Source organism: Colobus angolensis, unplaced genomic scaffold (genome assembly GCF_000951035.1).
Source record: "Colobus angolensis palliatus isolate OR3802 unplaced genomic scaffold, Cang.pa_1.0 Scaffold206, whole genome shotgun sequence".
Classification (NCBI taxonomy): Eukaryota; Metazoa; Chordata; class Mammalia; order Primates; family Cercopithecidae; genus Colobus; species Colobus angolensis.
The window spans coordinates 3,337,226-3,353,502 of record NW_012115222.1 but is presented as its reverse complement, the minus strand read 5'-3'; the positions used below and the strand labels follow the sequence as shown (position 1 = coordinate 3,353,502).

The window sequence follows — 16,277 nt, the reverse complement described above, 5'->3', positions numbered from 1 at the left end:
CACCCACTAACCTCCTTTATGATTCTGCCTTCCTCATAGGAAGGTTGTATCAATTCACACAAATTGTGTAATCTCTTGGGGCCTGACAAAGAGAAGGAACTACAGAAATTGAAAATGCAAAATAAACAATCATGGACATTAAATTAGTAATGAAATCTATTTCTTTAATTTACTGTTGTATCAGCTAAGATTTGGATCTGACTTTCAAATGATACTTACATGTCTTGGCTGTTTTCCTCTGACCATTCGAAAACATCTCTCCTCATAGAATTCCTAGTCATCATTTTATCTCTTAAAGCTCAAACTCAGTGTAAGACATACAGGAATAAAATTTTGATTTAATCTTCACCTACAGTCAACTTAAATAGAAGAAATTCAAGCATATTATTTAAAAAGTTATAAAGATTTCCAGTGTATATCTCTATATATTATAATTCCAAAGCAAAAGACTTAAATATAACCATTCAGATAGCATTTCCTTTTACTTCCTGAGCCAAGTTTTTCCAGGGTAACAGTTGCAACTAGAGCTTTATAAATGTTCACTTCCAAAAAATGATAGTGATTCCACATTTGCTTTCATATCAAATTTCATAACTCCAGGATGTCGTTATGTCATGACACACCTCTATGTAAGAACTACTAAAATGAGAAAAATTTTCATTGGAATTAACTAAATACAGCATTTCTATCCTTTACTAGGTTTCTTTATCTCATTAATAAATTCACATTAATGGATTAACTATCTAAGGGTCTTTATTTCCCTAACATTTACTCAGTCATAATTCCTGTGGTCTGGAGACAACTCTTGAAACTTACATTACCAGAGAGAACATATTGGTTTGGTTTTTAATAAAAAGTACTGTACTGAAATCCTTGGTTCTGTGTAACTAAACACATACAATAATTTTATACAAGCTTACATTTACAGAATAACTCTGAATGTTTGTGAGTAAAATCCACTTCCTGAAAAGATTAGTTTGGGTTTTGTTCATTTGTCCATATGTGTTTGCTTGATTTGAACACTGACCCTACCAACTTTGGTCTTTCTCATAGCAGTAGGACAGACATAAGAGTGGAATCTGGAGTCCGAATCCTGGGTTCATGTCCTAATCCTGCAAAAACACTATCTGTGTGACTTCCTATTTTGTATTCCTTATTTGTATGCCTCCAAATGAGTAGCTTGGATTACCTGTTCTCATAAATTCTTTATGGAATTTAAATCTTGTTAATGGTTTGAAATTGTTCATTTTAAATACTGTAATATGGACAACCAGTAGCTTATTTTGTTCCTTTCAATCAAGACTCCACTATTGTTTCAGGCCTACTGTTATGAAAAAGACCAAAGTTGTTAGGGTCAGGGTTCAAATCAAGCAAACAAATAAACAGCATGTTCGAAAACAGATCCTAACAACTCCTCTAGTAATAATCATATTCACAGAGAAAAAAAATCGGTTTTGTATCATTTAAGATAAGATCTCTTCCAAAATGGAATTTCAGAAAACTGAATTTCAGATTAAGCATAAACCCTCCTATCAAAGTCCAGGCAGGTTCTTTGAAGATACTGACAATCTGATCCTAAAATGTATACAGAAATATAAAGAAGCCGGAATGGCCAAAACAATTTATTTTTATTTTGATTTTGAGATGGAGTCTCCTCTCTCTCCCAAGCTGGAGTGTAGTGGTGCAATCTTGGCTCACTGCAACCTCTACCTCCCAGCTTCAAGCAATTCTCATGCCTGAGCTTCCTGAATAGCTGGGATTACAGGTGCCCACTACCCTGCTCTGCTAATTTTTGTATTTTTAGTAGAGACGGGGTTTCACCATGTTGGCCAGGCTGGTCTCAAACTCCTGACCCCAAGTGATCTGTCCACCTTGGCCTCCCAAAGTGCTGGGATTACAGGCATGAACCACTGTGCCTGTCAGGCCACAACAATTTTGAAAAGAGAAAATCAAAATTAAAGGACTTAAATTTCCACCAAATTAAAAAATATTATAAGCTACATAAATCAATACAGTATGGTATTGACATGAGGATAAATATAGATCAAAACAACAGTAAAAATGGTTCAAAAATAAACTCGCACATTTGCAGTCAATTTACTTTTAACAAAAATGCTATGGCATTTCATGAGGAAAGTATGCTGTTTTCAACAAATGGTGCTGAGATACCACTGGAAAAGTACATGCAAAGAGAAAAATGTACAGTCTTACACCATGCACAAAAACTAATGAATCATAGGATTGAAAGTGAAACTTTAAATTTTGGAAATTATGGAAGAAAACATAGGAGGAAGTCCTTGTGACTTTGGGTTAGACATTGAGTTCTTAGATACAAAATCAAAAACAGGTTCCATTAAAAAAAAAAAGATAAATGAGATTTTTATCAAAAGTCTCAAAAATTGGCCTTAAAATATACCATTAAGAAACTGAACAGATAACCAGAGACTGGAAGAAAACATTAGCAAATCACTTGTCTGATAAAATATTTACAGCCAGAGTATATAAAGAACTCTTAAAACTAAAAAGTAGAAAAAAAATAATTAAAAAGTTGGCAAAAGTTTTGAGTAGACATTTCACCAAAGATGACAGACATTACAATGGCTATGAACTGGTGCATGAACTGATGCTCAATATAATTAGTCACTAGGAAAACCATTAAAACCACATGAGATACCACTGCAAATCCATAAAAGTAATCCAAAAGAGACAATAGAGGCACAAAGTAGATTAATGATTGCCTGGGACTGGAGATAAGAACAGAGTGACTCCGGATGGGTTTAAGGGACCCTTTGAGTTGATAGAAATGTTCTAAAACTAAGTTGTGATGGTTGTACAATTCTGTAAATGTACTAAAACCATTGAATTATACATTTAAAATGGGAGATTTTTGTGGTATGTAAACAAGTATTGTTGAGGATGTTGAGAAACCAGAATCCTCATACATTACTGGGGGGAATATAAAATGATATAGTAATTTGAAAAAAAGTTTGGCAGTATCTTAAAATACTAAACAAATTTACTGTACAACCTAGTAATTGCAATCCTAGCTTTCCACCTAAGAGGACTGAAAATACCCATCTACACAAAGACTTGTACACAAATATCTATAGTAGCTTTATTCATAATAGCCAAAAAATGGAAACAATCCAAATGCCCACCAACTGATGAGTGAATAAACAAAATGTGGTATTTCAGGACAGTGGAAATAGTCCATGAAGAAAAGAAAAAAAGAATGAACTACTGATACATGCTACCACGTGAATGAACCTCAAAAACACCATGTTAAGTGAATGTGGACAGACACAAATGGCCAAATTTTATATGATTACATTTATATGAAAGGCAAATCTATAGAGACACAGAGTAGATTAATGGTTGCCTGGGACTGGAGATAGGAACACAGTGACTGCAGATGGGGATCAGGGACTCTTCCAGTTGACGTAACTGTTCTAAAACTAAGTTGTGATGGTTGCACAATTCTGTAAATGAACTAAGAAACACTGAATTTTATGCTTAAACTGGATGAATTTTAGGCTATGTAAATCATACCTCAAAAAAGATGTTGGAAAAAAGGGGATTTGCAATATCCTTTTTAATTTGTTACATTTTAAATACTGATTTATCCTGAAAAAATCAGCCTGACATATCCATGAACGTTTCTTACTAATGAGAGATAATTAGGGTGCACTTGGAAAAAATTCTGCATAGGAACTTTCATCTTAAAATATCAATTCAATATATTTTAAAACATTATTAAATAGAACCACCTATTTTGAACTGACAGAATTTTAAGTGGAGATCTACAGAGAAATTATCCATGTTAGCAAACAAAATGGGGCACTGAATAATTAAATTTATAAACAGGCAGCTATTTCCACAATGAGTTACTCAACCTTTAAATGTGTTGATTATACTTATATACAAATATTATTTCCATGATGAATTACTCAAACTTTCTATCTTGTAATAAAATTTTAAAGTTCTATTTACTTCATCTGTAAGAATATAACCAGAGTCAGACAACACAAACACCCTAGATATGTTAATTATATGCAATTTCCTCTGTCAGTAACCTAATTGCCTATCTATAAATTGGGCAGACTAAAATATTTGTTGGTAACATAATAATCTTATAATGGAAATGTACCTATAACATTTTAGTTGCTAATATATACATTCAAATCCAAATTATAATGGAGAAAGACCAAACGGATTAGTGTGATTAGCTGATATAATCACCTGCCTCTCCACTGCTCTTAGCAGGTTAATTTTTTTTTAACTGTTAATTTTAATAAGTTTTACAGGACATTTGACATCCAAATACCTGGAATGTAAATGAGTAGAAAAGACCTTCTTTTTTTTTGTTTTGTTTTGTTTTGTTTTTTTTGTCATTTGAGATAGTTTACCATTCAGTTCTTATGCATTTTCAAGGTCCTTTTAACCTGACCATACTGCACTGCTATTCCAGGATAGGACAGACAACCTCTCACAAAGAGTTTACAATTTTCTCTACACCACTGATTTTCTAATATCCCAGTACAATATGCCTCGGTCTTCCTTTATCCACATCTGAACTGAACCTTTCAGTCTGAAGTTATATTTCTTCTTTTATTTCTGATAAATTTTATTTTAATAAATATAATAATATATAGATAATATACAAATATAAAATTATATTTAAGAAATATAGTATAAATATATAACTACAATAATATTGTGAAACAGCTGGAGTAATTCTCCTGCTGCAATTTTACTGATAAAATGGCTGATGACTGAAACTACTTACTTCTATTTAATATTTCCAGATTCTAGAACAGGAAGCAGATTTCAACTTTTGCTTTCTTTTTATTTGAAGAGTAGGAAAACACTCATGCTGGCATTCATGTTCCATTGTGTTACCTTCCAACTAGTTTACATGTATAGTGTGTTGATTAATAATTTTAAATCCATAGAATCCTTTTTAGCTCACTAGCATCTGAGTCAGTTTCTGGGAGGATATTATTAAGTAAGGACAGGATGTATCTAATTTTACTGTTACTGGAACTTTCCAAAAAGAGCATATAAGGATTAAAATTCATGCAAGATCCTTAGGGTATGAAGTTTAGTGGATGCAAATCCAGTAGGAAAGAATCTTGAGCTCTGTTTTTTCAGAGCCACTGAAGTGGCTGCCCTCAAATTTTAGCTTTCATAATGAGATACCATCTCACACTAGCCAGAATGGTTATTATTAAAAAGTCAAAAAATAGCAGATCCTAGCAAGGTTGTGGAGAAAAAAGAATGCCTATAAACTGTTGATGGCAGTTTAAGTTAGTTCAACCATTGTGGAAGATAGTGTGGTGATTCCTCAAATACCTGAAAGCAGAAATACCCCATTTGACCCACCAATCCCATTACTGGGTATATACCCAAAGGAATATAAAGTGTTGTATTATAAAGACACACATGTGTGTGTGTTCATTGCAGCACTATCCACAATAGCAAAGGCATGGAATCAACCTAAATGCCCATCAATGGTAGACTGGATAAAGAAAATGTGGTATATATACACTATAGAATACTGTGCAGCCCTAAAAGAGAATGATATCACGTCCTTTGCAGCAACCTGGATGGGGCTAGAGGCCACGATCCTTAGCAAACTAACATAGGAACAGAAAATCAAACACTGCATGTTCTCATTTATAAGTGGGAGCTAAATTATGAGAACACATGGACACATAGAGAGGAACTACAGACACTGGGGCCTACTAGAGGGTTGAAGGTGGGAGGAGGGAAAGGATCAGGAAAAATAACGAATGGGTACTAGGATTAATATCTGGGTAATGAAATAATCTGTAAAACAAATCCCCATGACACAAGTTCACCTACTTAACAAACCCGCATTTGTACCCCTGAACTTAAAAGTTTTTTTAAAAAAAATAAGTACCTTGTATTCTTTTTGTTTATTTATTTATTCATTTATTTAGAGACAGGGCCTTGCCTTGCCTTGCCCTGCCCTGCCCTGCCCGGCCCGGCCCTGCCCTGCCCTGCCCTGCCTTGCCTTGCCTTGCCTTGCCTTGCCCTGCCTGCCTGCCTTCCTTCCTTCCTTCCTTCCCTCCCTCCTTCCTTCCTCTTCCTTCCTTCCTTTATCTTTCTTTCCTTCCTTTCTTTTCCTCCCTACCTCCTTCCCTCCCTATCCCTCTCTTTCTCTGTCTTTCTTTCACTCTTTTGAGACAGGGTCTCACTCTGTCACCCAGGTGTAGGGCAGTGGTGCAATCACAGCTCACTGCAGCCTCTAACTGGTGGGTTCTGGTGATCCTCCCACCTTAGCCTCCTGAGTAGCTGGGGCTGCAGGCATGTGCCACCACCCCAGACTTATTTTTATCTTGGACTCTTTTTAAATTCATATTTTAGGTTTGTCATTCAATCTGGAATCCTTATTTTTTATAGAGACTACCTCTACCTCACCAAACCACATCCTCCCACACCCCCATACACCCCACCACCTGATTTTGATCCTGGTATCTACACACCACACTTGAAGAAACAGGACATCAAGGAGCATGGTCAAATGGCTGATGATGTAGCCTCACTGCAGAAGTGGTCTTATTTTAAATAAAGCCAGGCTGAGGCTAGTAGACTACAAAAAGAGTTTAGGGCAAAATATCCTTATGTTTATCCTTTGAATGTGCTCAAGAAAAAAAATATATATGTTTAGATCTCATTTATTTTAAATGGAAAACAATAGAAAAGCAGAAGCATTTGGTAATCTCAAAACTGGCCTGGGCTCACCAGCACCATTCCCTGATCATCTGAGTTAGAGTCTAAAAAGTTAATAATTTATTGCAGATACATGCACATTAATTATGAGATGAAGTCAAGTTTTTCTCTGGAAAAGGCAGACACTAAACCATCTAATCCCTAAGGTACTTCCCAACACCACCATGTAATAATTCTATAAAAATATCTGGGTAGCACTGGAATGGCTAAGCTCCCATTTTCTCACTTCTCTCAGTCTAGGGTTTGGCATCAGAATAATGATGAGATGGATGTGCTCACTATAGCTGCACCCTAAATGCACTCTGCATCAAATTATGGTTCTCAATTTGCTAAGGGAATCTTAAAACTTCCTTTCAGGAAACCTCCAAATCATAATTCAAGGAGGACTACTGGTTCTCCCACTGCTCTAAAACATATCCCATCTACCAGGAACCTGGAACTCCTCTGATTCTTCTTCATTTTGCAAATACAAAGACATAAAACCCTCTGGGGTAAAAATGTAATTGCAAATAAGTGGAAATATTCAACTGTGCATGAGCTCAATAATAATGTGCTCTGTTTTAGTGTTGCATAAACATATTTTAGGCTCCTATAAAGAATTTTGTTATTTAAAAGTATACTATATTTATGATTCAGTTAACAAACTTAAAATAAATACATGCAATTATTTGCTGATTATTAAATAAACAAAATTTCTTCTCACAAAATTGGTCCATGTCTCAGTTCTCTGAGAATGCAGACATAGGTTAATATATGATTAGTTTATTTTTAATGTACAATGTAGCTTATTTGATCAGCATCACAATTCTGTTTATTCACTATGTAGCTTCCTTTGACGAAGACTAACGTATCTACATATTGCTCCTCTCATAATCCAGAAACTTCTCTCACACATAACTATATTATCCATGCCACTCTAATGCTAAACTGGAAATCCGCAGAATGCCATAAAGGTAGGTACACTTAAAAACCAGTTATTTCGACGGGGCGTGGCGGCTCACGCCTGTAATCTCAGCACTTTGGGAGGCCAAGGCCGGTGGATCACGAGGTCAGGAGATCAAGACCATCCTGGCTAACAAGGTGAAATCCCGTCTCTACTAAAAATACAAAAAAAAATTAGCCGGGCATGGTGGCGGCCGCCTGTAGTCCCAGCTATTCGGAGGCTGAGGCAGGAGAATGGAGTGAACCTGGGAGGCGGGGCTTGCAGTGAGCCGAGATTGCCTCACTGCACTCCAGCCTGGGCGACAAAGCGAGACTCCATCTCAAAACAAAACAAAACAAAACAAAAAACAGAAAACAGTTATTTCATTAATAAGGAGTGTTTGAGTACTTACTAAATCAAATAGTAATTAACTCTAAGAGGATAAAATGTTGAGACAAAGAAAATAGTTCCTTCAAAACGGTGAACACCTTGAAGCAAAGAACTGTTTCTTTTTTCTTTCCATTCTCCTGAACTTCAGCATAATATATAGATATAACTAGTCCATTACTGCTGAATATCTAGAGAGTTCTAAGTTCTGCAATGAATTGGCTTATACCAAAGCCTTTTGCACATATATAGATATTTCTCTAAAATGGACAACTATGAGCAGAATTGCTGACAAGAAGGGTAATCATATTAATGTTTTAATAGATACTACACAAAAGTATATATTGACTCTACTAATTTACTCTCCTACAATGTGTAAGATTAAATGTTCCCCAATTATGTCTCAATCTGCATAATTTGTGCCAATCTTATGAACCAAAAAAGATGTTTGAGAAAATTTGCTTTTTCTAGCTTACCAACAAATCTTCTAATTGAGGTTTATTTTATATTTTTATGTCCTTTTCAGCAAAAATACTAAAAAGTTAATTGTTTATCTCTGGGTGGTAAAATTACAGATTATTTATTTTATATATTTCCTAAATTTCCTATACTTAGAATATATTATTTTGTAATTAACATTTGTCTTTTTAAAATACTAATATATAAAGAACTTTGGAATTAGAAATAAAAATATATACTAGAAAAATAAGTAAAAGATGGCCTGGCACAGTGACTCACACCTGTAATCCCAGCACTTTAGGAGTCTGAGGTGGGCTCAGATCACCTGAGGTCAGGAGTTTGAGACCAGCCTGGCCAACATGGCAAAACTCTGTCTCTACTAAAAATACAAAACTTAGCTGGGTGTGGTGGCAGGCACCTGTAATTCCAGCTACTTGGGAGGCTGAGGCAGGAGAATAGCTTGAACCCCGGAGGCGGAGGTTGCAGTGAGCCAAGATTGCTCCACTGAACTCTGGCCTGGGCGACAGAGCAAGAATCCACCATAAAAAAGAAAGAAAGAAAGAAAAATAAGTAAAAGATATGAATGGAAAGTCTACAGGAAAGGAAATGAGAATAAAAAATATAAAGACACTCAACCTCACCATAACAACAAAAAATCTAAATTAAAACTATATTAAGATAACATCAATCTTTGCCCAGGCGTGGTGGCTCACACCTGTAATCCCAACACTTTGGGAGGCCAAGGTGGACGGATCATGAGGTCAAGAGATCGAGACAATCCTGGCCAAAATGGTGAAACCCCATCTCTACTAAAAATACAAAAATTAGCTGGGCACGGTGGTGCAAGCTTGTAGTCCCAGCTACTCAGGAGGCTGAGGCAGAAGAATTGCTTAAACCCAGGAGGCAGAGGCTGCAGTGAGCTGAGATCACGCCACAGCAATCCAGCCTGGCGACAGTGAGACTCCGTCTCAAAAATAATAATAATAATAATAAATAACATCTTTCACCTATTAGATTTCACAAAGGTCAAAAATTTTAATAATAACGTCCGTACCAGTAACAGGACATGGGAAAGAGAAACTCTCCTACTCTCCTGGTCTGAGACTGTAAAGTAGCACGATCTCTATGGGTACAATTAAGCAATATCTCTCCAAATTACCAATACACATGCCCTTTAACACAAATATACATTAGAGGCAAAACAGCATTTCTACAGAACCCTATATATTTAGCCTTGTTCTTAATAGGAAAATATTGTATGCGATCAAATATCCAGGAACACCAAACTGATTAGGTAGATTACAAAAGATCCTTGCAATCAGATATAAGAGGACTAAACAAAAGGGGAATCTCTTTACACATTCAAATGTAATAATACCACGTGTGTGTGTGTAAACAATATGGGTTTTTAAAAAGTTGTAAGTGTATACATGTATATATATATTTGTTTATGCATAAACTACCTCCAGATCAGACACTATAAGCAGATGACCCTGGTTACCTCTAGGATGGAAAACAAAGTACTAACCAGGGGATAGGTATTTCAGGAAGATTTTTCATTGCATACCTTTTTGGAGATTCTGTGTGGTAACATCTGAGTCCTTATAATTTTGAAAATGATTTTACTTTGGCCTCAGATTTGAATGGTATTTTGTGTGACCATATAATCCAGGATTTAGAATGACTCTTCCTCAGAATTCTGAAGTTACCTGATCCTCTGGCACCCAGTATTACTGATTCAATCTTCTAAAGTCAATCTGACACACATCCCACTGTAGATCATCTCTCCTCTATTAAATGCACAGGATTTTCTTTTTCTCTTTGATTTTCTAATATGCTATCAATGTGTATCTAGATTTGGGTCCCTCTTAGGTCATGCCGAGTTTTGTGGTTGGTCTTTCACTCTGAAGATTTGTGTCTTATCTCTGATAAATTTGTTTCTGACGCTGAAAAAAGGGTCTCTTAACCTCTATCCAACTAACCTTGGTTATATCAACCAATTCAACTAGAATTGCTGACTTAATACTCCATACACCATCTGGAAAACATGTCGCTGAGGCATACAGCATGCTGAATGCTCATAGCTAGCAGACACTTCCTTTGTCTTACAGTACACAACCATTTCCACCAGTCAGCCTGTGACAAGACTCAGCCATATTTGTCTGAACACAGGTAGGTACAACATTCTGTAAATGTATAATTTAATCAATATTTAAATATTAAATAAATAAATATGAAAGCCAGTGAAATCTGAGTGCAAAATACATTTTTGTTTCTGTGAAAACTTTGGAAAAACAAGAAAGTTGTTTAAAAATGTTGCTATGATTTTGAAAGAAAACAACAATAATGAAAATTTTTAAAATCAAGAATTCTACACAAAAAGTGCTTTCCATTTGTCTTTATTTTTAATTTCAAATACGGAAACCTGTATTGAAAATTGCTTTTGGTGTATGCTGAGCGAGGATCATCCAGAACACCATTTATCTCATCTACCCTCTACTCTCAGAGAAGTAATATCTGGCCTCATATCCAAAGTCTAACTGGTAGGTAGCATATACTTGCATGTATTTTTACAATTCAATCTTTATACTGATTTTTTAAATGCATTCCTATTAGAGAAATGTTTGATCTAGACCTATGATTCATGGCTCAGAACTTTTTATTATTATTTTATATTCGTTTCGCCATTGTATTATGTTCTGGGATAATTTCTGGGTTTGATCTTCCATATCACAAATTTACCTATCAGCTCATCTATTGAGTTTTTACTCTAACAGAGATATAATTTCAGTCCCATTCTATCTAATCTTTTTATGGATAGCAGTTGGTTCCCAATTTTTTTAATTTATTTTTTTCCATAAATATATACCTGCTCTTATTCTTCTGGGCATTAGATTTCTGTTATTCTATTTATTAATTTTTTGCTTCTTGTATATTAATTAACAAGAGTTTTAGACTCTTTTCATATTATTTTCTTCAAAATGTAATATTCTTGGGTGTCAGCTCATCTTTTCTTGGTTTCCCTGCTCACCTACCTGTTGTGACTAGTTCAGTTTACTCAGCTCTCCTTGAGTTAGAGACAGATGAGACATTTGACTCGGTGCAAGAATCCAACAGCTCATCTTTTGAGAGTAGAGAGTATTTCCTGGGTGTCACCCATGTGCCTGGGTAAGCTCTGCATCTGTTCTCTGTTCCTGTGTTAGCGACACATATGTGGCTTCCGGTGCTTGGCAGAATGGGATAACAGAGAAAACAAATCCTACTCTTATCCTAGGTCCCTTTCTGCTCACTGCATTGCCTTTCCCTGCATGTACAGCGGCACTTCTGGCTCCTGCAATTCACAGATGTTTTCTAATGACTATATGTTTCCCTTCATCCAAGCCAAACTGTTTCAATCTTTCAGGAGATATTTAAAATATCTGATGTCCTGATGACATTCTCTTCTAATACTGCTTTATATTTATTTAGAATATCTTTTCTATCATTCCTAAGATTTTGCTTGAATGAAGAAAGTAGATACATGAGGTCAGTCTGTAATCTTAATTTTTTCATTTGGATGTGGATTGATTCCACTGATTCTCCTCGTTATGTGTTTATTTCCCTTTACTCATTCCTGCTCTGACAGCAGCTTTCACACTGCTAACTGATATAGTGCCTTATTTAAATGGGAGTCACAAAAATATTTAATTGTTTAAAACTTCCCACAGCATAGAATACTTTAGTGCAAATAAGATAAAAAAAAATTTAATTTACAGAAGGCTCCAGATTCTGTATCAAAAGCTAACCAAAATGACTACTGGATAAAACTCTTAATTTAAGTAGGAAAAGGTGGCATTAGTTTTAGTATCCACACTTTATCATATGGAAAATTAATCTAAGTAGTCTGCCATGTCAGTAGTCCATTAAAAAAAACATAGGCCAGGTATATACTAATCTAGTTTATTTTGGCCCAGGGCTTATAAGAATGTTTTTAGAAAAAAAAAAATTGTGTTAACTTTGAGCAAAGATAATTGTTGCACAGTTTCATGGGATTTAATTTGTTGCTTTTGTGTGTCTTAATTTTTTAAGATGATTTTAAAATATCATAAAGTACTTCATCTGTTGTGTTTTATTATTCAGTGATTTTTACTGAGTACCTGCTAAAAACTACAGTGCTGGAAATGAAAAGAGATGAACAAGACAGTGCCATGAGAGCACTCATGGTATACCTGTATTTTCACACATCTCAACCTATTGTATTTCCCTGTTTTCATTGGGGACTGGCAAGTTAGGTTGAGAGCCCCGTGAAATATATTGAGACTGCTTCATCTTCTTTCTGTATTCTCAATATCTGGAAAAGGCCTTAGTCACAAGAGTTGTTCAATAAATGTTTAATTGATTAGTAGTAGTATATTTGCATGCTTATAAGATCTCATATACAACTCAAATAAGATTGTTATTCAATAATACACTAATCAGGACAAATAGATATAATAACGCTTCACAGATCAATTGCTACATATATAAGTATAATTTGTACATTTTATATAGAGACAGATCCAGATATGATATCCAGAAAGATCAAGAACTTTGAAGAGGCAGCTCTTGCCCCATATCCAAAATCTCCATTCTGGCACTTTTCCTTTGATAACACAAGTTAGCGTAGTACCTGGAGAGTAAATTGGTCAATCTTATAAATGTTCACTTTATTGGATAGCTGATGTTCTATATCCTTTCCTACAGACTTTTGGATCCTTTGAAACATTTAATAATCCAAAAGATATTGAAAAGTTCAGGTACCAGTAGGCAAAACTTACTATCAAGAGAGGGGAAGGGAAGGTACAGTTACTGAAATACCCTCTTCTCTGCAACTGACAATAAGAAAGCTTTCCCTGAGAAGAAAATAATTGTTGCAAACTAATGGCAGTTGCATTTATAAATGATTCACCATCTCTATATAAAGGTGTCATAATTCCTCACATTAGCGTTACAGGATCACAGAATTCTTGAGATATAAAGGAACAGGTAGGTAGTTTTGTGAATATTCAGTTAGAAAAAGCCCATATTCTTGCAGACAAGGCTTTTGAAGTTTGATCTCTAGACATTTTAAGATCATTTCTCTCTATCGCATCTTCTGGCCTAGTCATAGGAGATAATCTTTATCATTCCCTTGACAGGTCCTGCATTTTCATGCCTGCACTCAGTCTCCTCCCCTCTACCTATAACACTCCAGCTTTTTTTTCTGCCTGGCGAAATCCTCTCCATGGTTTAAGATCCAGTTAAACTTCATCTGCTTTGGGAAGCATTCCCCACCTCTCCCAAGGGATTTTTACCTTAGCAGAACATTTGATTAATTGTGCTGGTCTGTCACTGTCTTGTGACTACCTGTGTCATTTCCACTTATACATGATATCTTTCTCTTAATTCTTGAGCCCCTAAAAGGCAGAACATTCTATCCTCTAAACAAGGGACCTAGAATACATTAAATATCCAATAGAATTTTAATCCCACCATCCAATTTTTTAAATTAAATCATCTAATTCTCTAATTTTACCTATGGAAACTGAAGCCTAAAGTGAGAAGGAGCTTGTCAATCATCAGGGAACAAATCTCTTCCAGAGTACAGATAACAGCTCTCTCTTTCCTTATCCACCAGCTCATAAGGGAAAAGGCTGGCATATTAGAGTCTAGAGTAACAAACCCACCCTTCTTGGCTATTTGCTTAACTTTTTACTGAAAATCTAACTCCTACACTGTATTGCTGGCAATGGTAGTTTTCCTCAACAACAAAGACTTCCCAGTTCAGAACATATACATTTGTAGCTAATAGGAAAAGTGAGTAAAAGTCCAACATGATAAACAGGGAGGTATGTCAAACTCCTATTCAGTCTATGAAAAACCTACTTATAATTCTAACTTTGCTTCCTTAAGTACAGAGAGAAGGAATAGGTCATTTGGAAAATCTGACCAAAAGTGCACATTTCAACACAGTGAAATTCTTTATCCCCCATTGCTCCTACCACACCAGGAACTTTCTATATGTGATTATTTAATCCCCAGCCAAAAGCTAGTGGACAATGAAATCTCCACAAAACGTTTTCCTCAGTGAAATGTTCAAACCTCAGTTCCACAGAAAACCTTTTAATAAAAGCTTTACATGTAATTTTTCCATGCCAATTTTTTTCACTTAAGCCTAAAAATGCCCATATTTGAATATTCAGCATTATGAGCACTGTCCAACAGTGTACATCATTTGACTATGGGATCTTGGTTCAGGGGTGGGGGGCGGGTGGTAGGTTTGGGTGGCTGTGACTGTGCTGATTATTTTCTGCTATCCACTGCTGTTGGATTTTCCCCAAATAAGCAGTTTGCTTCCATGCAAGTTCTTGTGGATTTCTCAGTGGCTCACTGTGAAGAGCAAAATGAAGCCACAAATCACAAGGGCATTTTTGATATTTTATGAGTTTTGTCTTAAACCAATTAATATTAAGCCCATGGTGGTGGGAGCAACCATAAACGACATGGTGGTGTTGCACAACAACGTGAATGTACTTAATGCCACGTACCTGTACATCTAAAAACGGTTAAAATAGTAAATTTTATGTTATACGTATTTGACCACACACACACACACACACACACACACACACACACACACAAAGGACAACTTATAGAAGTTTGTCCTAACCCCTGAATCATGACAGAGGGAGAAAAATCAAATGATGTTCTACATTGACAGAGCAAATGGCTTTTACTTTCCATCCCAACAGGCCATTTAACAAGGCTCTCCACCTTGCTCCTTTCCTCCAAAGAGTGGAAAGAAGAAAAGGAAGTACTGTCAAATGAAATGTAAATCACAGAACCATAACCCTTTGAACACGGATTGGATGATAATGTCAGCCATTACTCAACAGCTCCAGTCTCTCAATTGAGTCCCTCCCAACTCCTATCTTTCACAAAAACAGTGAACAGGTGTCCAGTATGGCTCTGGATGTGTTTAAATTCTAGAAAACTGTCAGAGTAATTCCCTATAGAATTGTTCTTACAACTTTGAAGTCGGTTATGAAAAAGCTCTAAGATAACAGATGAGGAACAGAGAGTGCTGCGCAGACACGGAGGAGATTCATCAGTGAGCCCACTGGTTGTCTTTTGAGTTTCTAAAAGGCATTACGTGTTGCCCTTATTTCAGAAAACCCTGGAGAACAGAAAGAAGAGCCATTGGGAAGAAGTTACAAAAAGGCAGAGTTTCACGTAGTTTCGAAAGACACATAACCATCTGGAAGGAGAAGGCCATTTATCCATCCAATTAGACGTCCGATTTACATAACTGCGCTGGAGATGTTCCACGGGAGGCAAACGATGTAGACACCTGGGGGTGCAGTCTAGGGCGAAGCTCAAAAGGAGCACACTGAAAGGGGAGAAGGTGCATGCAAATCAGCCCGATCTATGGGGCAAGGAGAGGAGCAGCAGGGGAAAATGGAGACCTAGGGAAAGAAGGCGCTTACCAGGCCACCTCCACAGGTGCTGAAAGAGGCCAGCGAGCCAGGGTGCCGCAGCACAGCTCCGGTGTAGAAGCAGCCTGCGTCCGGCGGCGCGGGAGGGTGCGGGGCGGATGCTGCCCCCGTGGGGCCGGGACCGGGATTTGGCCGCTGTTCTACTGCGAAGCGCGGCGCCAGGAAGCGGCCGTCTCTCCGGAGCAGCAGGTACAGGTCCCGAGAGAAGGCCGGGATCCGCAGCAACACTTCGTCGCCATCCGGCTCGGCATGCTGGGCCG

The 16,277-nt window shown here is 36.6% G+C and overlaps 1 protein-coding gene across 1 annotated transcript in view; it reads right to left on the bottom strand.

The window, feature by feature from the left end:
- Nucleotides 1-16,277, bottom strand: part of ADAMTS19 (ADAM metallopeptidase with thrombospondin type 1 motif, 19) — a 285,046-nt gene that overhangs the window by 267,770 nt on the left and 999 nt on the right. Inside the window, exon 3 of the mRNA XM_011942132.1 lies at nucleotides 16,009-16,277. Within this exon, the coding sequence (XP_011797522.1) occupies nucleotides 16,009-16,277 (269 nt within the window). The remainder of the gene's footprint in view (nucleotides 1-16,008) is intronic.